General features: G+C 35.1%; 1 protein-coding gene across 13 annotated transcripts in view; it reads right to left on the bottom strand.

Moving 5' to 3' along the window:
• Positions 1–25,086, bottom strand: part of LOC138715195 (phosphatase and actin regulator 2) — a 1,243,976-nt gene that overhangs the window by 22,265 nt on the left and 1,196,625 nt on the right. For 12 of the 13 annotated variants that reach the window (XM_069847817.1, XM_069847819.1, XM_069847809.1 and 9 more), the window contains 2 exons: positions 11,904–12,185; positions 7,675–7,953 (listed from right to left, as the gene is read on the bottom strand). In XM_069847817.1, coding sequence (XP_069703918.1) covers positions 7,675–7,953; positions 11,904–12,185 — 561 coding nt within the window. The remainder of the gene's footprint in view (positions 1–7,674; positions 7,954–11,903; positions 12,186–25,086) is intronic. The other variant, XM_069847820.1, reaches the window with a different exon arrangement.

The following is a 25,086-nucleotide window of genomic DNA, read 5'->3' as shown; positions in this document are numbered from 1 at the left end:
TAGGCCCTACTTTTTAACAATGAAACTGTACTATCATAATTTTACCGGTACCTATATATTTTTTTTAGTATTACTCCACATGTTCACTAGAAACATACTAGTTATTCTTTCAGAGTAGCTACTGTAATTTAAGTTTTGACATCAGTACAGTGTATCACTTATGACTACTATAACGATTCATATTATATTTATCCCTTTATTGCCGACAGTAAATTGAAAGTCGGCCTTGAAACTATTATTACACAGTTACGAGTATATTGATATTAATATATGAAGCAGAAAGTCGACAATTTAAGACAGTGATCGGCAAAGATTAAGTCATATAAAATTCAGCCCGCAATACACAGTAAAGGGACTGTAGGAAGGAGAAGATACCCAAACTGCTTAACATTGAATGACCAAGGGGAAGGAGATCATGCCGTACCTCTCCGCCCTGTTTGTGTATTAAGGGATTGATTCGCGAATCATGAAATGCCGATCACTGATTTAAGGTAATGGATTTGCCATCATAGTGTAGTAAGATACTTAATTTCTTTTTGATACTTCTGAATTTTAAAATTAAACCTCTAAAGAAGTGAAAAAAAAAGTGAAGATAAGACTTAATTTTCTTACAATAATTTGGCATTATTTCGTCTTCAGAATGAAGGAAGGTAGAAACATTAAAATCGTATGCGCCAATTTCAAGTAAATTGCAGCGACTCATTCACTGTGTCTGAATTTAAGTTACACTTGTACTCAAACATTTCATTTTGGAGCACAGGCCGATTCCACGGTGAAAGATTCCGGATATATACTGTACAATATATAGACCTATAATTTTACATCTCATAGGAGATTTGTTTTTTTTTTTTCATTTTCTAGTCATTAAGTGCTATCAAATTATTATATATTATTTTAATTGTTGATGGGATCACAAAGGGACCGTGCAACGTCTCAACTCTCATTATAAAAGAACTCTAGAGCCTAAACATTACAGATAATGGAGGATTTATTACTTCATCGACCCAATTTATTTGAGTACATACAGGATGTTAATTGAGTTCTCATTACAATGTTTCAGGGTAGCAAGTAGGTGCTCTAAGGAACATATTTTGCTAATAAACTGGTGATCGAGAAATTCCTCTTTTCGCCGCTAGAGCACGCGAAAGATCGTTCCTGATACATAGGCCACACATCGTGCACGGAACACAAGCAAGGCTATTGCTTGAATGTTTTCATGTTTTATTTGGTTTCTGTTTTAATTTGGGTATGGATTTGTTATAATTTTTCCGGTATTCGGTCTTCATTTATTTTACAGGTCTTTCGAGACTGTTTTTTTTTACATGTTATTTTACATTTAGGTATTACATTTTCTACATTATTTGTTTAAAGTTACAAAGTATTGACAACGACGTAACATGTTTTGCTAGACCTTTGTGAATACACTCTGACCTCCTTTAATCGCTACGGTGACAGCGTGACTCTTGACAATCAGATCCTCCTCAGACTCCACGGGCTCTCGTACATGAAGCTCTTCAAGTATCACACAGGAAGACGTCTAGGAAGCTGAGGTCAGGTGAACATGGTGGTCATTGTGCAAAATCCCTTCTACCAATCCAGCGACCTCCAAATGTTTGGAATACGTTGGCCAGGGTACCTCTCTTCGTACAACGGGCGAGCAGCTCTCTTTTATTCTAACTTTCCCATAAATCAGAAGCATGTATTCAGCGAACGTGTACTTCATTCCGATTCTGATTGCAATAAAAAATCATGCACGCGTTTTACTTCAGACTGATGCACTATTACTCGGCAATGAGTAGAGAGCTGACGAATCCACTTGCACTCCTTCCAGAACCCCTCTCACTAATGTTCACATATTTAATTTCCAAGCAGTCTAAAATGAAGCGACGATTGGACTAACACAAGGTCAATCCTTCCAGTGACGACAAATGACTCCTTTTGAATTTCGTGCACGATGGGTGGCCTACCCATTAGGAGCGACCTTTCGCATGCTCTAGCGGAGAAAGGGATTTCCGACCACAGGTTTAGTAGCAAAATACAGTATATTCCTTATAACACCTATTTTCTATTCTAAAACATGGTAATCATGAGTTCATTAACATCCTGTATTAAATTCATTAATTTTGTTTGTTAATGGAAGTCATGGTTGGATCCAAACAATCAGAAGGAGTATGCTCATTGTCTCAACTCTTACAATCAGAATCGACTATTCTAGTCCATCTGGGTTCTCTTATTTCAATCAACACAACGATTGCGCAGTTTATGCTAACAATACGCCTATGATATAATGAACACATTGCATATGTAATTATAAACTGCGGTTATATACAACAAATTATATAACTATTGTGGAATTCATATATTATACATACACAAGGTGAACTGTACTTCTTCTTCTTCTTCTTCTTCTTCTTCTTCTTCTTCATGCATTAAGCCCTACAAAGGCTTGTTGCGCGCTCCAAATTATTAGTTCATTGGTCTTTCCATCGTTTTTTTGGTCTTCCTATGTTTCGTTTCCCTTCTGGTATATAATTTAATATTTTCTTTGGGTATCTTCTCTCATCCATTCTGTCTACGTGATCTAGCCATTTTTGTCTATGATGGTCTATTCCTTCATTTAGGCTAAAAATCTGTAATTGATTTCTTATGTCTTCATTTCTGATTCTGTCCCTTTTAGTGACTCCCAGAACTGATCTTAAAAACCTCATTTCTGCTGCCTGTAGTCTACTTTTATCTCTACTTGTCATTGTCCAAGTTTCACTACTATATAGAGCTGCAGGAACTGCCATAGTTTTATAAAATTTTATCATCGTATCTTTTCTTACTTTATTTTTTAAAGTTCTTTTAATTGTTCCGCATATTTTTGAAAACATTTCAACTTTATTTCCAATATCTACCTCTTTAATATATGATATTGATGATCCTAAAAATTTAAATGTATTTACTTGTTCAATTACTGTACTTAATGTTATTAATTCTAGTGGAGGATTCCTTTAGTAAAGAGAAACAAAGAAGTAAAATACCATTTTGCTATATTTTGAATAGTTTGCCAGAAAAACGTGCATTTTAAAATACGTGAAGTATGAGATCGTGCAACGCTGTAATCAGTAGGGAGTACACGTCAGATTGTGTTGCTCTGAACGACCCCTTCACCTGGTTTTTTCTGAATAGGGCAGTGGAAGGTCATTGCCATGTACACTGTTGTTAAACTAGTAAGAAAAAATACAGATGGTATACCGTTTAATGTTTGAGTTTAAACTGTGTTAGAGAACAGGGAATGAACACGGCTCATTTCACATTAAACACAATCTTGGAAAATTGAAAATAACCTCTAGAATCTAATTTTAATTAAATGTTAAGAGAACACAATAAGATACGCTTATTTCAAAATAAATTGAAAAGATTAAGAAATATATCTGTATTCCCATTTCAATTCAATAGTCTAGAGATCGAAAACTATGTTTATTTCACGTTATAAAAACAAAATTTTAAAACATTCAAAACATTATAGGCAGAAATAGAAATACGATAGGCTTATTTTACGTTAAACGAACAAAAATATTACTTTTAAACTCTTTCGATTTAATTTTAATTAAATATTCGGTGAACACAGACAATAAGAAAAGTTTATTTTACGTTATACAAGTGTACTTAATGATTAAACAAAAAATTCGTTTTTTCACCCTTCCTCTCGAACATTCAAGCTGTTCAGGGTACTTGGTCTTACGTATATCTACTTCTCTCCAGGCAATAACCTTTACAGCGTTGTCAGAGTGCATTACGTTTTAAAATTCCTTGGCAGAACGAACAATTACATTTGTTCGGAACAAATTTCTACACATTAAAAGTGCTAAACTAAAATTCTTTCAATAATTTATTATCATAATACACTGCTTTCTTAAACTGACTGAGCATATTGGGAATTAATTCAATAACATTCCCAAAATAAGCTATGAAATGTTTCATATAAAATATTTTTTTCTAGAAAAGAAAGCAAAAACGAGCAAAACTGTATTAATTTGTTTTTAATATTCCAAAAAATAACCCCTTGAAATTAATGACATTACTTACGCTTCACCTTGTATATTGATCAACAACTTCTATCGTTTAAATCTGATATTTAACGACTCTACATTAACTATCAGATTATTTAGCGGCGATAGTATTGGGGAAGAGATGGTATTTGTCGAGATGAGGCGCAGAAATCACCATGTGATTATCTGACATTCGTTTTACAGTTGAGAAAGCTTCCGAAATAAAATAGATAATCAGCCCAAGCTGGATTTGAACCCATGCCCAGGCACAGCCACAATTCAATTGTCAAATGCACTACCACCTGAACTACACAGGTGTCTAACTTATAATAGGTAGTATTCTGGAGAGCTGAGTCCGAAGAGAGGGAATCTGAAACCACTATTTAGTGCAGTCTTGGTTCAAAACTACAATTTGCTACACGCATAAGTTACAGTTGTGTCTACTGAGAATTTTTTTTTAACTAATGGGGGGCACTTTACTTTCGTCATTCACCCAAGCGTCCCCATCTACCGTGCGATACGCCGAAACGTGTACTTTTATTGGGTTATTTTACGACGCTGTATCAACATCTCAGGTTATTTAGCGTCTGAATGAAATGAAGGTGATAATGCCGGTGAAATGAGTCCGGAGTCCAGCACCGAAAGTTACCCAGCATTTGCTCGTATTGGGTTGAGGGAAAACCCCGGAAAAAACCTCAACCAGGTAACTTGCCCCGACCAGGATTCGAACCCGGGCCACCTGGTTTCGCGGCCAGACGCGCTGACCGTTACTCCACAGGTGTGGACAAACGTGTAGTTCTTTTAGCCGCCATGGAGACGTTGTCTTTGGTGCACCATAGGAGATCTACTCAACACCGTACGATGAATGATTTATGAAGCAATGATGAAATGCCGGTAGGGGAAACGGGAGTATTCCGCGAAAATCTATCACCAAACACAGTCTTTGTCCACCACTAATTTCAATTGGACCCACTGGCATTCGAACGCGGGTTATTAGCGTGGAAAGCCGACAGTCTAGCTGTCAAACTAAGGTACGACATTTCTAATCTTATTGTAAGATTTAATTCACTTAGTCTTGCAGAAGTCACAATTACACGAAATTTTAAGAGAATGATATAAGTTTGTAATTTATATCAACAAAATGTTCTAGATACCATTAGAACATTAAAAGTGATTAAATATGTAGGCTATCCTGAACACATACGTACCAAACTCGAAACATCTGCATGAGTGAACATTACAGTGAAGTTATTTGGTGTACGTTAATGTGAGTAACCGTGAATCGAAGTGATGTGACATTTGTTCAGTTATAAAATTTGCACATGAAGTAGCAGTATAGATCTGCAATAAAGGCAGAGTCCTGGATACTATGTGTGTGGGTTTGTGCAAAATGTCACATTAACCCTTATAACCTATCTGGAGAGGTTTAAAGTTCACTGCTGAAAGAAGCCAGATAGCATTTTACCTCAACCTGTAACTTTTCTATTAGCCAATATGTATTAACATCCCTAGTGATTACATATAAAAAGTTTGTTCATTCCTGTGCAACATAATGGAATGAAAGGATGAAATTATAAATAAAATGTTACAATAGTGACTAATGGTAATATTCATTATAAAGAAAAAAATTGAAAGATTAAAGTATCGGTAATATAACCGAGAAAATATAAATTTAAAATACTTTCTTGTTATGTTGTTTCAGCATATACTATTGAAGAGGTTCACAGAAATACAGTATACATCATCATGGTGGAAGAGTAACATTTTTATATAAAAAACCTTCAAATTAATGCAGATGAATAAACAGCACGCGAAGAACTGAAGAAGCACAAAACTTAGATTTTCGTTAAAATACAAGAACAGATTTCTTTATTCTGCATACACAGTTTATAATTAATCGTGTCATAACTCATACTAAAATAAAATATCAGATTTCCTACCACAAAACTTACTTCCAGATATCTAATGAAAGTACACAAACCTCGAAATTTTGTGATTTTCGTTTACAATTATATTACCTTAACTGGTCTTAAAACCTCAAAATGATGTACAAACATTTTCACTAAAGCATACGTACTTTACTTGCAATCTATCACACTTCACAAGTTACATCCAACTCTTCCAAAGAATGGCATCTTCGCAATTAACTTACAATAAAATATTAATTGCCTAAAATTGTTGTCAATTTTGGTATTAAATAAGGAGTCACCCAATTAATTGCTAAGGTGATATTTATACCTTAGCTACAGTACGTTAACATAGTTCAGAACAAGACTCCAAAATGCTGTCAAGCAGTATATACAATTACATTTTTATTAGAAATGTACAAAGGCAAATGAGAAGAAGCGACAATGCATAGAAAAAGAACATTTTCTTATTCAGAATCGTGCTTTAAACAAAGCAATGAAGTAGAAACTCATGTACAAAACGAGAGAAAGATTCAGGGAAGTGAATGGATGAATGCAATTGAAAAAATTAACGTCAATCCACTGCTTCCACAACTTACTAGTTTAACAATTATTTTTTTATTTATCACTTCCCCCCTTTTTATATACACTGTACCAGTGGTATTCAATCTATGATACGTGTACCCCTGTGCGGGGTTGTCTCAAGAGGTACGCATTCCAGTGACCACGTATATAAAAATGCTGACATATTTTCATTCTATTTTTGTTATTTTTCATATAATTACAATGCAGTTTGCAGATGGGAAGTTAAAAAAAAATAGATATATTCTGGGGGTATGCTAGCAAAAAAGATTGTAAATAATTGATTAAATGGTGATCTTACTCGTGTTAATTGTGTAAGCATGTGAGGCTTACAGCTGTTTCGGTGCTTCTTCGCACCATCTTCAGAGCCTACTAGTTCTCGGCGTCATCTCGAACTTCGCTGCCTGTTGTGTGGGTGCGTTCGATTGTTGAAAAGTGTTGAAATGTGGTGTCAAATAGTGTGTGTTCTGAAATTGATCTGTGTGTTGAGAATTTGATCAGGGTGTGTTTTAGTGTGTCTGTATATTTCATATTGTTCTAGTGTGTTCAGTTTCTGGTTTTTGGGTTGTATGTGTAGGTTTTCATGTCTGTATTTATGAACACTTTTCAACAATCGAACGCACCCACACACAAGGTAGCGAAGTTCGAGATAATGCGGAGATCTAGTAGGCTCTGAGGATGGTGTGAAGAAGCACCGAAACAGCTGTAAGCTGCACATGCTTACACAATTAACACGAGTAAGATCGCCATTTAATCAATTATTTATATTCAAGTGTTAAAAGTAGTGTACGAAAGATTCAATATGGAAAAAAGATTGAATATCACTGCACTACACGAATACTTACGTCCGATTTTAACCAAACTTTGTCTGTGTCACCTATATAATATGTATCATAAGCAGATGTTGGTCTTGTTAAGTTCATAAAACATTTAAAAAATTGTAACAATTCTTAATGGCTTTCATTTATGTTGTTTCAGCTTATTCTGTAGCATATAGTTCTCGTAATAGATTTCTAAAAAATGAATTATTGTTTCATTCATCAATTTGTTTTTACTTTTTAATCCACTGAACAGTTCTTAACAGCCAACATTTAACTTTTCAATCTTGTTCATCCATTCACTTGCAGTAAGACACTGAAGCCAACAGTTACCTTCGTAAAGGAAGTCAGAGAGGTCGAGGGGGACAGCATTGTGCACGCCACTACCTCCCCCCACTCCCATCACTGGCTGGCCCTTCTGGCGAAGAAGCATGGTTGGACTGGGAGAACTGAACATAGGAGGTGGAGGAATCGGTCCAATTTCTGAAACTGGGATTGGAGGTTCTGGCAGTTCTGATAGAGTTAAAGTGTTAGGGTGTAGGTGCTGATGGGGATGTGGGTGGCGCTCTGAAGGGGGTGGAGTCGCTTCGCTCGTTGTCTGGCCATCTGGGGCTGTAACATTAATATGTCACCTTGTCTCCAACATACGTTATTACACTCAAAAATATGAAATTTTATATAGATATACCTACTTAGAAACACGTTAAAAAGTATTAAGATGCATTATTTACTTTAAATGGCTCACTAAAAACAAATTTACTCGTAATGAAGAAAAGTGATTATTATTTTAATATAGCAAAGAAAGCTTATAATTTAAACAATATAGTTTATCATTTAATTATTCTCCAAATATGTTTGATTATATTCATTATTACATTATTTTTGTCTTTATTCTGCTGATTTCACTGTCCGACTCCCTAAACTAACACATGATCTTTTCGGATAAAACTGGGAAAAGTCACTGCAATGTGATAAGGATGAATGTCAACGCTTTTGCATTTGAAATAATTATTCTAAACAACCAGTGTTCCACCAGTTCTATTTAAGTAATTTTTAATTATATTTCTGTTGCAGATGAAAATGACTAACCACTGCAACTTCCTTACCCTTTAAAATCTTATGAATTTCATTTCTAGGTGCCTGGTATTTTAAAATCTGCAATATTTTCTGTATTACTGTTACTTGTATCAGAAAATATAATACTTTTTCTTGCTTACTCTGTATTTAAAAAGAATTTGTGCTAGGATGATGAAATTATTACATTTTGTAATATACAGTACCGATATATGAACTTCAGAACTGTGAGTGATACTATAAAATGAAGAAATTTTTTAAAGTCTTGAAATTAGGTTACCAGGTACTAGTTAAATATCAATTAAAGATTTGGGACAATAATGTAAAGAATGCAGTATTTTATATTTCTCTTCTCTTTGTATAAACAACAATAAAATTTTCGGTATCGAAAAATCAGCAGCATTTATTTAATTTGTATATTATTTGTATAAAATGAATTTAGCTCTAAAGCCCTTTCATACATATTATATCAAACGCTACATGAAAATTATATAATCTTTTATGATAGTAATAATTATACCAAAATTTATAGAGATGATAAAGGCATTTTCAGAGGAACTGAATAGGAATAATTTTAACACAATCATATTTTAATGTCGCTTGATTTAAACACATTACAATTTGCGTATTTATTTGCTTGTTCAAAACATCCGAGCTTGAATTATATCGAAATGAAATGAAATTTCTGATATTATTCAATAATTTATTACACATTAGGAATAATTTAATTGAAATTAAGGATAATCTTTTAATTACCATTTTAATCAATACATATTTTTTATTTACAAATATTAATTTAATAGAGTTAATCACTCTCTTAAAACTACGTAGGATTACATAACTTTTTATATTCTTCAATAATAAAACAATTTACACGATAAAATAATTGATATAATACACATACGGAACATTATGTAGATAGATACCTTTGATGTGTCCAGTCCAATTCACTGCAACGCAATTTGATTTGAATGTACAGTACAAATGGTTGAAACGTTTACTCTATATTCACTTACTGTAACACGCACTGTACCTCTACCACAGACTTACCAAGTTAATTAACTTGACTAGACCAACTGTGTGTACCGACTTAAGATGAAAGAAACACAAAAACAACCACAAAAAGCAAATCAATATATGCGCATAAGCTATAATAAAATCTTGCTGAACTTAGAACACTCACATCCTATATATAAATGTTCTACAATTAGGGAGCAAAGTGTTAATTAATTAATTAGACAAGGATAAATACTAATTTCTACTATACAAAGTGTGCACTTCAAGCCAATTGGAACTAAAGCAGATTTATGCCTCATTTTATAGTGCAATTCAATGGCAATTTCTTTAGGTATTTGCAGATTTCTTCAACGAAAACGAAAATCTTGACGTGAAGAATAAAATATATATTTTTATGAAAGGTAATATAAAATGAACAACATGTATGATGAACAACAATGTAAGCCAAGTTATAGTATGAGAGGGCGAGTGGGAAAATATTTACTTATCTCAAATTACGTAGCATATTTCACTATTGAAATTATTTTAAAACAAAGATTAAATCGATTTTAAAATTTCCATTACTACATTGCAAGTATGGTTTATAAATATTTTAATTTTTTGTTTGTAAAACTTTCATTTCCATTACTTTCATATCGTTTAATTTTTAAGTTAAGTTCCTGGATAAAATATATCAACCTGTACGGTTTCGTAAAGGAGAAACTACAGGTATTAATCTGTTTCTAAATGCTCACAATGATTCAACCTGTACGGTTTCGTAAAGAAGAAACTACAGATATATAATCTGTTTTTAAATGCTCACAATGATTCAACCTGTACGGTTTCATGCTCACAATGATTCCTCACAATGATTCAACCTGTACGGTTTGGAAAAGGAGAAACTACAGGTATATAATCTGTTCCTAAATGCTCACAATGATTCAACCTGTACGGTTTCGTAAAGAAGAAACTACAGATATATAATCTGTTTTTAAATGCTCACAATGATTCAACCTGTACGGTTTCGTAAAGAAGAAACTACAGATATATAATCTGTTTTTAAATGCTCACAATGATTCAACCTGTACGGTTTCATGCTCACAATGATTCCTCACAATGATTCAACCTTTACGGTTTCATGCTCACAATGATTCAACCTGTACGGTTTGGAAAAGGAGAAACTACAGGTATATAATCTGTTCCTAAATGCTCACAATGATTCAACCTGTACGGTTTCGAAAAGGAGAAACTACAGGTGTATAATCTGTTTCTAAATGCTCACAATGATTCAACCTGTACGGTTTCGTAAAGGAGAAACTACAGGCATTATAACCTGTTTCTAAATGCTCACAATGATCCAAGAACTAAAATTCCATCTAATACATATAACGTTTTAACTTCTTTGAAGCAAGATTTTAAATGCAATTTTATACCCTATCGGAGTTTCAGGTGAAAAATTAGTCCATCATTCTACCTCTAAAAGTTCAGAAAGTCTCGAGGCTTATTACCTAAAATGACAAAAAGTTGGAACTAAGGTTACTTCCTCACTTGAAGTTCATTTAATGTTATAGCATAAAAAGTTTGTACTTCTTTCTTTCACACTATTACTGAAAAAGCACCACGTCTGCATTTATATTTTAGCCTCAAACTTTTTAAAAAGCAATTTAACGATGAGATTTAATTTCCCTCCAGAATGAAGAAGTTAAAAAAGTAATTATTGTCCAAGATATGCAGTACAGAATCCATAAAACTTAAAACAATATCATATTCATTCATTTGCACTTGTATAAAAATTTTTACTGAAATGTTGATATAAAACTAAGAAACATTATTTTATTACTAACATTTCAACGTAAAATACATTTCAATAGTGTCGATTTTTTAAAACTGAGTGGACGATCAAATTTCAAGATTTTATTAAATGTTGACCTCGACTACAGATATTACTCAACTTGTGTTTCATGGTAATTGGCAATAGTTTTGTGTTGGTCGCTGTGAAGACAATGATACTGGTGATGGCGGTAGTTAGAACTATTGTGGTGGCGGCAGTGATAATGTGTTGTTTATTTTGTGGAGAAGAACTATAAAATGTAATCTGTATTTATTACTCGACCAAGGCGAGTGGAGTCCTGCAGCCCGGAGCCGTGGCGCTACTGCTCCTGCGTTCGTAATACCGCATCGCGATAGTTCACATTACGCCCGCGACTCCACTCGCATTGGTCGAGTCCACATTTTCACGTTCAACTTGTGAAAAAATATCACGATATGACCTAGGGAATTGAACTCTAAGTTACGAATACGATTCTAACATATTATAGCACTGGTAATTCGTTCAATACCAATACTTTATTAAATATAAGAAAGACTAAATTCAGTTGGGATTTCGATGAAAGAGACGAGAAGGAATCTGCAAATAATGAAAAGAAACGCCATAAAGCAAGTATTGGTTGTGCAGGTGAGAAAGCAGAAATATGAGACGGCAGAACACTCACCACTGGCACCAGCAGCAGATGCTAGGCTGTTGGGACGTGGCGGTGAGCTATGTGACATACAGTGTTCACTGTGGTAACACAGCAGACGTCGGGTCAACTTGCCCGGTCCTAAGGACGATGGCCTCTCTGGTTTACCAACCCCGACTGCCACTGCCGAACTGGCGTCGCCCACTCCACCTCCACCGCCGCCACCACCCGGGGACGGCAACGTTGGTCCCCCTGGCGGTTCACTGCTCGGCGATATGGACCCATTCGCCTGGTCAGTCTTATCCTTCTTCGGTTCTGAAACAGAAGCAGAGGTCTCTATATCAGTTGCAGGAATAAACAGACGCCAATCCAATTTCGCTAATAATCTTAACAAATCCACGCTATTCGCCAAAACATGGATGAAATCAAGCACTTGCGCTGAGTAGTCAGAAAATCTATTGGCAGACATTTCCAGCATACTTTTGCACATTGTAATCACGACCTCACACAAGCATAGGCCTCAGAAATCAAGGTTCATAAAACTTAAAAAAATATATATGTTATACAGGGTGTTTCCGGGCTAGTGTTACAAACTTTCAGGGATGATGGGGAAGGGCACATGTATCAATTTGAGATAAGGAACCCTGGTCCGGAAATGACAGAGTAAAAAATTACAAGAAAAAATAGTTGTGTGGAAATGAAATGATTTTATTCCTCTGTACACCTTATTTATGTGTATTTACCTGTACATCTTACACATACTGTATTCATCTGACGTTGTTTACGTTGTCTACTTACAGTATTCCATTCAGTGCGCTGTCTGAGGGATGGGGACAGGAAGCTACACTAAAGCAATGCAGATAGCGTAATGTGTAACGGACATGGTCGGTCCTGATATGCACGTCTGTAGACAGCAGTGTATGTGTACATGTTGCAGTGTCCAGTCGATCAGTCCTAGTGAAATGGAGGAGTACATGAGAGCGGAATATGCAGACCTGATTTTCGAATACGGATGAGCCAATGGGAACAGTAGACAAGCTCACAGATAGTATCGGTACAAGTACCCACGTAGGAGACATCCGGCCCATACTATCTTTCCACGACTGTTTCAAAGGCTAAGGGAAGGAGGGCACGTGGTGCGAAATTACAATTCCATTTCAACACAACTATTTTTGCTTATAACTTTCGACTCAACCATTTCCGGACCAGGGTTCCTTATCTCAAGTTGATACATACAGTATGCCCTTCCCCATCATTCCTGAAAGTTTGTAACACCAGCCCGGAAACACCCTGTATATACGAAATTCTCTGTTCTTTGGGGTGCTGAATCCAAAATTGAGCTCAGTTTTTCTATTGCGTACCATTTTCCCAAATGTTGGGTTGGAATGCAGCGTTTTTGAATTTAGCGTTTCTGTGATGTTTTTTAATCATAAACCCACCAAAAATATAACAAAATTTATCTGAAGCGATTGTAATATAAAGTTAGAAGTTCGAGGTTACAACATAACACATCCTTCTAGAATTTGTTTGCAATGGCCATCAACAAGTTAGAAACACTCGTCACTAAGAGCACTGTTGTATGAATGTTGTAAAGTATCAGACATCCTTTTTGTATATTAATAGCATAGAAACAATTTCAATTTTGTGAAGAAAAAAACTGTATGATTGTGATGTGGTATTTTAAGTATCATTTTCTGTTTAAGCACACAAAAAATGCAAGGGACAGTTAAATTATAAAAAAATATATCGCAGGCCTGTGTTATTAATGTCACTATACATCAAATACTGTTTTAAAACACACAAATATAGGTGACGAAAAATACGATGCTCAAACTATTCATTACACTAAAAGCCTTATTTCAGCTAATCAGATAGGTTGATGTAGAACATCTGACAGTATTTTCAGGAACACTAAACACCGTGAATCTGTGAAGTGACACTGAAAAACAAGCCTTCTGTGCATGTAACGCCACAAATAGCTGGTCCAATGTGTAGTTAGGGCGCGAAAGGAATTGCGTGAGAGAGGGAAGACAATTGGCTTGGAGAAAGAGAAAATAAAGGGGTAATTAGCAAGCGCTGTCACACTCCGCCCTCCCCAGAGTGACGTCATGCGCGACCATACTCCACAGATTCCATGGACGGTGTTTAGAATCTCTGCCTCACTTTGTAATGAGGTTAATGGCGGTCACTTAGAATACCTATTGTAAAATGCATAACTTGGTGTTTGTTCAATACTTATCGTCACAATAAATTACGGTAATGCAAAATGTAACATTTTATTCTCAATTAAACGCAACAACCTTCCACAATTCTCTAGGCTGACTAGTCGCTTCAAGTCAGTTTCATTTAACAAATAAACACGTGTTTTGGTGTCTTCTATTACTCCTAGCGGTTTGGGCATTGACTTTTTCGTCACTGTGTAGAGCAGTGGTCGTCAGCACTCGCTAAAATGGGTCAAGTGCAAATAGTGCAACGAAATATGCTCCGTCGTGCAGAAGGGATATGGAGACAGCATACCCGCTAGCAACCACTAATGCACGCTAGTGCAATGTCATCCGCGGGTAAGCGACGCTAGCCTGTGGGTGCACTGTGCAGATGACTGCTGTTGTAGAGTGTACACATCGAGAAAATGTTGTAGGAATGTAAGGTAATCGGACACAAAATTAACATTAAAATGGAAGTTGATTAACTCAGGATATCTCATTGTAAAAAAATGCAGCACAAACGTTGAATGCTGGTAATTTTAGGAAACATTAAAGGTTTAACATCCATAAAGAATTGTTAGAAATTTAGATTCCTTAGGTATTTAAAGTATAGCCTAACACGGATTGAGTAAGACTGCTGACTTGTGTATTTGAAGGGTACACGGGAAAAACGAACAATGTCACATTTCCATTAAGGGTGAGATAGTGATCTATTTCAGTATATTACTGCTAAATTTATTGATGTTTCTACTTGAAATGAAGGAAATGATGAGTGTATCCATGGTTTTAATTCTCCTTTACCACTTTTGGTAAAAATAACATTAACGTTTGTAGTAATATAGTGAATTAGATAATGACATCATCCTTAACAGCAATGTGACATTGTTCGTTTTTCCCTGTACCCTTCATTTGCATATGGAGAATACGTATTTGCATCCGAGGCTAGGTGAATGCATCGGTAAAACCTTGAACTTCACTCTCCACTCAGGCAAAACAATTATATTTTTATAACACTGTCCTCATTTTAAAGTTCAAAGTTTTACTTGCTACACATTATAGAACTCATGCATTTCCCTTCTTACGATATTCAGGTCAAGTATGATTATCTCCAATGAAAGCACGTTAATATTAAAAACAAAAAATAGTTTATAGGATTTTAAAAATAAACGAATCGTCAGATGACTGAAAGCAAGTAATGGTCTCTTAAACCAAGTTATAGTAATTTAGAAATTACTCCTGATGAGAAAAATTGGTTAAAATAACATTATCTTGTCAAGATCAAATCATTTATAATGGTGTAAACACCGAAAACAGTCCCGGGATGGGAGTACATTTAAGAACTAAGCAAAAAGTAAACAATATAAATAACAAACAATCTCTCGGCGATATATTCAAGACGGTAACAAATAGACAAGTTTACAAACAAACAAATGTCTACCATTCAGTATATAACATAATATTATATAATACCTTATATAAAATAATATAGACAGGCAAAGTCATATTGTAAACAGCATAAAAACAAACAGTACAGTACGTATAAACAGGAACGAATAACTGGACTATCAAGCTCCTTTCACCAATGGGATGCAAGGATGGTGCATTGTGTTTGCTGTCAAGATTCATAACAAAATTAGATGATTCATCTGTTTTCCACATTGAAAACAAAAACAGGAAATCTGAGAAACTTAGAATAATTTTTATTATGTTCAATCCAAACACACATGACATACTTTAGGATTTAATAATACAAACAACATGCAGCTTACTCTGCCATGTGTGTACAGTACTCTTAATCTGTACCATGGCTTATATGGACATTTTTACGTTTAACATTAATGTCGGATATTTTAAATGTGTCTTATTGTACTGTTATTTAATATTCACTTATTATTTCATTATAATCTCTGCATGTCAACTTTAAACTAACGAGTGGTGAACAACGTTCGAGAAAGTGAGACTAACAGCGCCCGCAAAGCCGAAAACCCGCACGACAATGTTGTATTACGTCGCGTCCTTGACGTAAAGACTGGTTGTGAGTGTTCCGAGACTCGAGATTGATCACTCCCGAAGGCAAGCAGCCTTGAATTGCCATAGTTGTTTATATCTGACTGAACTTTCATCTACTACGCGACCAAGGCAGGAACAGTTTTGCTTGGTGGCGCTGCTATTCGCTTCACAACACAGACCGTGTTGTAAAGTCCGCATCAGAAGCAAAATGAAGCACATGCTGAACTGCGCTCTTGTTTCATTATTATTAACACGCTTTATATGTTGTGTGTTCGTATATATAGTTAACTTTATTATTTAGTTTTATTTTATCAATTTTATACACATAGGAATCTATTCAGAAAACACAACAGAACATCGGTGTTCGTAAAGGACAGAATATGAATCGAAAGTCACGTAAACTAAAGTAGGTACTGTATTTTATACAATATTGCATTTGATATACATTTCTTACCTTAGCATTTTACGTCTTGCCAACATTTGTGGACAGTGTAATGAGTATGGAACCATATTTCATCCAGGTAAATAACGGGCTACAATATCAGAGCGTTCTATTATATATTTCCTTTTATCTTTAGATTTTTTGAATGCGAACCCCATGGATAGTATGAGTTTTAGTAAAGTTTCCTTGCACGCTTTAAAATCTATCTCTCTCACAAAATTTATGCGACTTTCCTATTGTTCGAAGATCTTTGTAGAAACTATAATATTTATGAACTTCTCTTCTTATGATACATTTGTCCATGTCTAATTCAACCTTATTTGCAGGAGGTCGTCTTTGTTTAGTGTCGATATTTCTACACCCTTGTCCTCTTACTCTTTACCTTCCTTTCTAATCCTACTAATTTTTTCCTTACTTAACTTCACAATAGCTGCAGCACATTCTATTGTCTTCGATAGAGGTAGGCATAAACCAATTGCCTTTTCTTCATCACAAAACTTCATGGCATTATAAATAATGCTTCGCGCTTGGCTACGAAACACATGTCTTCCTACATGCGGCAATGCGACCAGATTGAAACGCTAAGCATTGGATGTGACGACACTCCAGCAGTAAACATACGCAGCGAGCACGGAGTTCCTCATTCTGCCACGACGGGTCCCGCCTTGGTCGAGTAGTACTTTGGCAACTGTTATATATGTATAAACAATCAAGTAGCCTATTTGAAACATCTCTACCTTTCAGTATTAATAATCCGTTCCACAGTCTTTATTTAATTACTAGGCCCTTATTAAAAGGCTAGGAATTTTCTTTTCATATGTTTAAGATCAAGTGTGTAATCTCAAGTGAAAAGATATTAATGTTATGTGTTATGTTTCTTAGAAATGCAAATTTATTTGAGAATTGTTTTTTTTTTCTATTATATAACCTAGGAAATATATAATAGAATCAGAACATTTTGATAACTAAGATATTGTTCTGTTTTGTCTTTTTGTCTCATTTACTGTAAACATTATAATGTTATTTATTTCAATGATGTATGTTATTCAAAGTTACGAAATCTTTTCACGCCGACCAAATGCTATTTCGAGAATGATGAGCGAGACTCGAAGCGGACGAGAATGACGAGACCAGACTCGAAAGACAAATGTAACGAACACAGGGAGCGAGAGCGGAAGTTAGTTTTGTTCATCTCTACCACTTAGACAAATCCACGCTACAGGAGAGCGGCAATTTTTCGTGTCAACGGGTGTACATCCTTGTGCTGGATTGTAAGACTTCATTTGTAACGAAAGAGACACTGTGCTAGGCGAGAAATATATGGTTATGATGTGAACAACCGGCTCATTGAATTAAAACTACTACATACAGAGTGTCAAAGAAGTCCCGCACCATAAACCAATCACAATATATTACGGTATATTCTGTACGTGCTCCACCGAACTCCATACGTCTGGAAGCGAAACAGCATGTTGTTTAAAACATGGGTCACAAAGTCAAGCAATGTTGGCGCGGCACTCATCCTCAGTCTTTTGGTGCAGATGTTCCATATCTCCAATCTTGACGTTCTAGATCCGTGACTTAAATATATCCCCTGAAAGCATAACATACAGTAGGCTATCTCCAGAAAGCAAAGTCCAGGGAATTCAAGTTCGGCGAGCGTGGAGTCCATTAGACAGGACAAACTTGTTGCAATGAAATTGTGAATGCATATGGATAAGATAATATAAAACCGGGCATGAACTAAGACTGTGTGTGTGTGTGTGTGTGTGTGTGGAGCCCGAAGGAGCACAAATGAAACACTATTATTTGTCGGATATCTGTATATTTGTGGAGTTAAATAAAAGGAAAAAGCACAAAATCAATTGGTTCAATCGGCTGCAAGCCTACTTGATGAAACGATCTCTCTTCTTTTCTTTGTAACAAAATATTCGTAATACCGATGTTCGTGCAAATAAAATTATTTAACATTGTGCTTTATGAAAACATGGACGAAAATTACAGATTTTTCATTGAAAAGAAAAATTCGTTACAGTGGTGTTCGTTATATCGGTATTTGATTGTATTGTATTTAATTACGAACTGAGAGTTAAATACTTCGTTTCAATCTTCAACTGAAACTCTAGACACATCGCAGTGGGACAAGAGCTAGGCCTATACCTGAAATGTCATTTAAAAACCTTGTTTGCAGAAAGCTTTAAGGCAACAACCATAGTGCTCGATTCTGGCTTCAAAAGCGAATATGGTAAAAAAAAATATAGGTCATATAAATTTCTGAAAAGTCAGTACTCAGACCATACTAAGAACAAACACAACCCACGATACTCTCATCTCTCAGCTGCAGACACACGAATTGAGTCTCGACACTACGAGGCACTGATATAAACCCTTTGTGAAAAATTTCAGTTCTGACCTTTTCACAAGCACAGCACAGAATTCGTCAATCCGTTCGACTGCGTCACTTCAAAGACGTGAGTGAGAACGGCTCTTGTGGAGTATTTCACGTCGACACACGGCTGTTCTCCTTAAATAGACTCATTCACACAGTAAGCTACCTATTGATTTAAAGACAAAATGCCGTTGGAGATAAAAATGGCACCCATAGCCTGTAGGCCCCTAAAGGGCAAAATAGCACTGCTTCGTATTCGAAATATCTCAAGTGCTCAGCAGCTTTGATTCCGTAATTTTCTTATTCATTGTCTGAGACAACATAATGTAACACGAAAGGACAAGCTCATTCTCACAGCGAACTGAACTTGGAACCACTAAATTTACAGCTATACGAAATCAATCAATCAATCAATCAATCAATCAATCAATCAATCAATCTTCTTAATGTATCCAGCTGTTTGCTGACAATATAAAGTCCACTATAGTCTATTCAGTTGTTGTTTTTCACGAGAAATGAGAGGTATTTTCATCGGTGTTCATTACAGATGCCTGTTGCTAATTTAGCCAGAGTTGGGGTGAATCAATATATACTGCAGGGCTGTGTCTTCTGCAACTGGTATTGATGATTTTAATTTAATTCTTTTGTGGTTTATGGACGGACAGTATAGAAGAATGTGTCCCAGATCTTCATCATGATTATTACACCACAGACAAGTAGGATTATCAGAAATGTGAAATCGGTGTAGGTACAATTGAGTGACAATGTGACCTGTTTTGGCTCTTGTTAAAAATGTTTGAACATGTCTGGGCAAGTTTTTGTACACTTCCAGGTCATTTGGTTTCTTTTGTACAGGTTATAAAATCTTTCCTTTGTCAGAAGAGAGCCAAATGTTGATCCATAGGTTTGTAAAATGGGACTTTACTGAAGCAAAAGCACTGGATAGAGATATCATTTGAAGAGGTCTTGGTTACAAATATGTTGCCTGTTTTGCAATATTATCGAACAGCTATACGAAATAATACTGCTAGATTGCAGAGGAATGATACCGGTACAAATAATAATCGAATCGTTTATTGTAAAAACTATACAACCGACATTTTTTTTTTACAAAATGCGTTTTTGTGGATTTTCATTACCAGAATGAATGCGCATCTGATATAAAAATTTTACATCTAGCATGATTGTAGCATGTAAAAAATTGGACAAAATATATGCATTTGTTGTATAAACCCCACAACTAACATCACTAGCCGACAACAGTACTGTCGCACCCAACAGCTGATTTCAGTCACAGCTGGATCAGTATTTTGTCTATTGCTGATTAAGTGTTGCCCTTACTATTATTATCTGTTTTGAGTATTTTGTTACAAGATGGTTAGTTCAAGTGATGAAAATGTTGCTAATGAGGATTATTGAGAACTCGTCTAAGTTCAAAGTAAAACGAGTCACAGTTAATGATGTGGTTAACTTCAAAGCTTGGTGGCGAAAATTTTATAAGCTATCTAGCATTCTGATTCATCTTATGACCCTGGCGTACCAAAAGATAAAAAGGCACACTTTAAAATTTTGAAGGTGAATGAGTTTTTTCACTGCAATAAACAAGTTCTTTAAAGAGTTCATTGACAGCATTGTACCGGCAGAAGCATTCACCATTCGAATTCCTGAGGAAAGTGTTTGTGCTGAAAATTTACCATTTGAACTGCCAACAGACCTAGCTTATAGCAGCTCGACGCTACCAATTAATGTTAAAAAAAAGGAGGATCTTAAGAAGATTTTGCAGTACATACCGGATGAAGTGAAATGATTCTACACATGGCCTACCACCAACAAAGATAGTAACGACAGTGGAAGTGAAGAATAGAAAAATAATACCTGATAAGAAAAATATCTGTTGCAACAGAAAAAACTTGAATTTTTTTGTGATTTTATATTGTAGTTTTTACATAGATCACTTACTTTCATTCACTCTAATACTTAGTTTCAGTTTGTTTGTTGGAAAAACTCCATAACATTCTAATTAATTTAATTTTTGGGGGGGAACTTTATATATATTATAAAACATAATTAATGGTGAATAAACCTCATAATTAGCAACTAATACTACTTGTTAAATACATTTTGACAATAAAAATATAAGTAATGAAAATAAAGTTTTTATTGATTTCTCAAAAGTTTTGTTTTTGTCACTTTTGGGGTTTTAGAAATAAACGATTCAATTAGTCTAGAGAGAAGAATCAGGTATTTGCAACATCCATTGCGTTTTAAAGTGAAAAAAATACAGGAAACGCACACAAAGAAGAATGTTCAACTATTTTAGCGGAGGTATGTCAACACGAATATTTTTGTGAACATATTAGGTCTATAGTTACTGATTTCACTCTCTCACGTCAACCAACAAAACTTTTAATGTCATTACGAAATTCATTGTTATAGTACAACCCACAACCACAGATGATTGTCAGCATCATCATATTCATGTTACAGTTAATTGTCGCCACCAAATTCGTAATCATATATTTGTTTATGGCCATAGTTTTATGGTAGAAAATCACCTAAAAGCATTCTGAAAGGAAGATTAATACATTTAAAAAATCAACAGGTGGCAATACCAATCATGAGAAAAATAATACTGTACAAGAAATGTCATCTGTTTTTCTAGAGAAATGTAATCCAAGAAATACTGTCATTATTCAAGAAGGTTAATGTGATACAAGTCAGTTCTCTATAAACAACGCCGCCTTTCAGTTCTTACTTCTGTCTCGTGAGAGATTTCCAATACGTAACTCTCGTTCCTAGAATTCGTGCTTAAACTCTGAAGTGTGGTATGAGTCACTGTCATTTCAAACGCTGTATACTGTAGTACCGGCAGTTAAACTTACAGTACACAACTACAAATGCAGTTACTCAGTGAAGTTCACTAAAGAAAGTACTACGCAACCATCACCATGTGAAACCTCCGCAACACGAAATTCCATTATGCATTCTGCAGGAATCGGAAAGTGAAAATGTTACAAAGTAACGGGATCTTAAACATTGCCTCTTCCATATACAGTAGCTTCTAGATCAAATATAAGCGCGTCCAGTCAATTTAGGAAAATACGTACGTCTGAAAACAGGTTTCTGGCGCGGTATGAAGTGACAGGGGCAAGTAACAGCGCGTAAGACTTTTGACAATCAAATCTCGCAACATGTAAATTACACTACGAACGTAATTTATTGGCTTACCTTATATGCCTTAATAAGTGCTGGAAATGTCGATCATCCTCTCTAATTCACATTTTAGATTTGTTGAAAAGATTTCTAGAATTGAACCACAGACACATTGGCTCATTTAGTTTATGAAGGATTGTTGTCTTATAATAAATAATAAAAAATCATTGCTAGAAGAGCTACATAGTTATTTTTATTAAAAAACACTCTAGCACCCCCAGGAAGAGTACATACTCATGCTCAGGGGACTCCCACAAACTATTAAAATAAGTATTATTTATTAATTAACAGAATAAAGGTCCAACGCTATGGAGTAACGGAAAGGTTGCCTGACCATGGAACGAGCGAGCTCAGGTTTAAATCCTGATTGAGACAAGTTGTCTGGTTTAGATTTTTCCGGGATTTTATCCTCGACGAATTAAGAGCAAATGCTGGGTAACTTTCGGCGCTGGACCCCTGGACTCATTTTGCAGGCATTATCACCTTCATATCATTCAGACACTAGATAGACTAACCATAGCAGTTGATAAAGCGTCGTAAAATAACACGCTAAAAACAGAATAAAACGTAAAAATTGTAAAAGAAAAACAGAGATGACAATATTTGAAATATAAGACTTCAGTTTTAACAATTTCGTACCTTTTCAGGTTGGATAAATTTGTCTGTGTTCAATATTATTAACAAATTCGTGGGAAACTATTCTAGCCTATAGACTATGTTACCGAATTTTTCTTTAGTTAGAATGTGATTTATGCGCCTTCTTTTTTTTTTTATCTAAAACGAGCCGGTTTCTCTCACTTTTCTCACTAAATTCTTGATTGTTGAATCAGATGGTTGTAGAACGCCAGAATATTTCCGTAGAAATATGTGGCATGATGCTTTTTGTACTATATTTCGTAATAGACGTATCATAAAATAAATTCATTGTTCTGATGTATACTGTATTGTCACGAACTAAACTGAACTGCACTGAATGAAAATCAGCTGTATAGTAATGCTGTAACCTTGATATCCCAACAGCCAGTGTTCTCTCTCCCTACATAAAACCTTCCTACGTTCGATTCAAGGGAAATGTACACACTATTTTCCTCGATCTATAACAGTAAAAGGCCGAGCGAATCCTGTTTCCTGACGAACACTCTGTAGAACGTCGAATCAATTAAATATCTAAAGCGTTAATCCTAATTATAGAGCCTCACACATTGTAAACACTTATGTTTTTGTCCATTTCTGTTATCTTCTATCACACTTTCACTGTTCAAGCAATGACTGCAGCTCTTAACTGGTCTTTGCTCCGAAAGTACAATTACCATATACTGTACTAGTAATTTATTAGAATGTAATTTATTTCCTTTAGGAACATACAATTTATCGATTTACATGAAAGGGAGCAAATTATTTACCGCTATACTGTCTTATCGGTTTTAGGAGCTTTGTTGGCATTTACCTTTCTAGTAAGTATATGAAAAAACGAACACATTTTTATTTCTGCATATGCACTTGCCTAACGTTCATCCTTTGCCCCTAGCGGGCATTGAACTGTTAAAGTGCTGCAAGCTCCGTAATCATGAGCTGACGGATTGTGTTGTGTTACGTTATGCTTTAATTATATATTTATTCCACGAAAAAATATGATTCTTTAATTTTCTTACCATGATAGCCTCAATATGAAAGCAGGTCTAATTGGTTAGACGTACAATAATTATACGAGTATCGGTGCTATTTTCGAATATGCAGTTTAAATCTAAGAAAAAAACCGTGGAAAGGACATCTTAATAATGTTGTGTTTTATTTTAATGACAAATTGCAGCACACCGAATTTTATATACGAACAATCATTGTGTTTCTGTTCTTCCACTTCATGTTTTATGTTATACCGGGTGTTGCAAAACTAAACCGCAAAACCATATGCATCCTGGAATTTAGATCATACTGAATGCTAGAAGACAGTTTTTATTCCTTACGCTGCATTGCAGTGAAGAATATTCAAGATTATGTTTTGAGCTAATGCAGACGGAGGAGTGGATTTTCCAAGACAATATTCTGAACAGTCATTTATGAAATTTAAAAGGCATAGTGAGGACAACAGTTGTCTACCCACCACCTGCGACTACAGAGATGCCATCACAGTACATACGATATTGAATCACCTTCATTCTAGTCAGCTTTGGACACTACCACAGATTGTGCAACATATGGTAATTGTAACAATATTGCACATGTTTTAATATTCTTGTATTTTAATAACCTTTGACCATGGCTCATATAGCCCTTGTTTTAATATTTTAATCAATTAATGTTTAATATTTATCATCATAGACACTTCTAATTTCAACTGATTCATCTATTTTGTACTATGTTCACATGTACCAATTTCATTCATGTAATTAGGCATATAACTTTTCTGAAGATGGCTTATTCAAGCCGAAAACGATAAAAACTGAATAAACTAATGTGACAAGTATTATAACAACCAATATTTGTTAAACAGATAAGCACAGACGGATCCTGATTACTCCTAATGTTATACTCTTTTATGATGTAAAGTATTCCAGCTTCTCTGAATGAATAAGTAAGTAAATCAATAAGTAAATAAACAAATAAGTGAACAAATTAATAAATCGTCATCGTCTTCCTAAAAAGTATTAGGCCGAGTGGCCTGTTACGGTCTCAAACTAGAATTTTCAGTCCATCTCTTCTTCGGACGACCTAGAGATCTTTTGCCATGCGGATGGTAATGAAACAGTGCTTTTGGAATTCTGCATCGATCCATTCTTTCGAGATGACCCTTCCACTGAAGTTGATATTTGCTGATGAACTGCATAATTTGAAGTTCTTACATTATGTCCTCATTTTTTTTTATGATCCCAGCGAGTATATCCAGCTGTTGCTCTCATGAACCTCATCTCACTGTTATTCTACTGACATCTTTATTCTTCACAGTCCACGCTTCACTAC

Source organism: Periplaneta americana, chromosome 15 (assembly GCF_040183065.1).
Source record: "Periplaneta americana isolate PAMFEO1 chromosome 15, P.americana_PAMFEO1_priV1, whole genome shotgun sequence".
Classification (NCBI taxonomy): domain Eukaryota; kingdom Metazoa; phylum Arthropoda; class Insecta; order Blattodea; family Blattidae; genus Periplaneta; species Periplaneta americana.
Note: the sequence above shows the minus strand (reverse complement) of the source record. Positions and strands in the feature narration are given on the sequence as shown.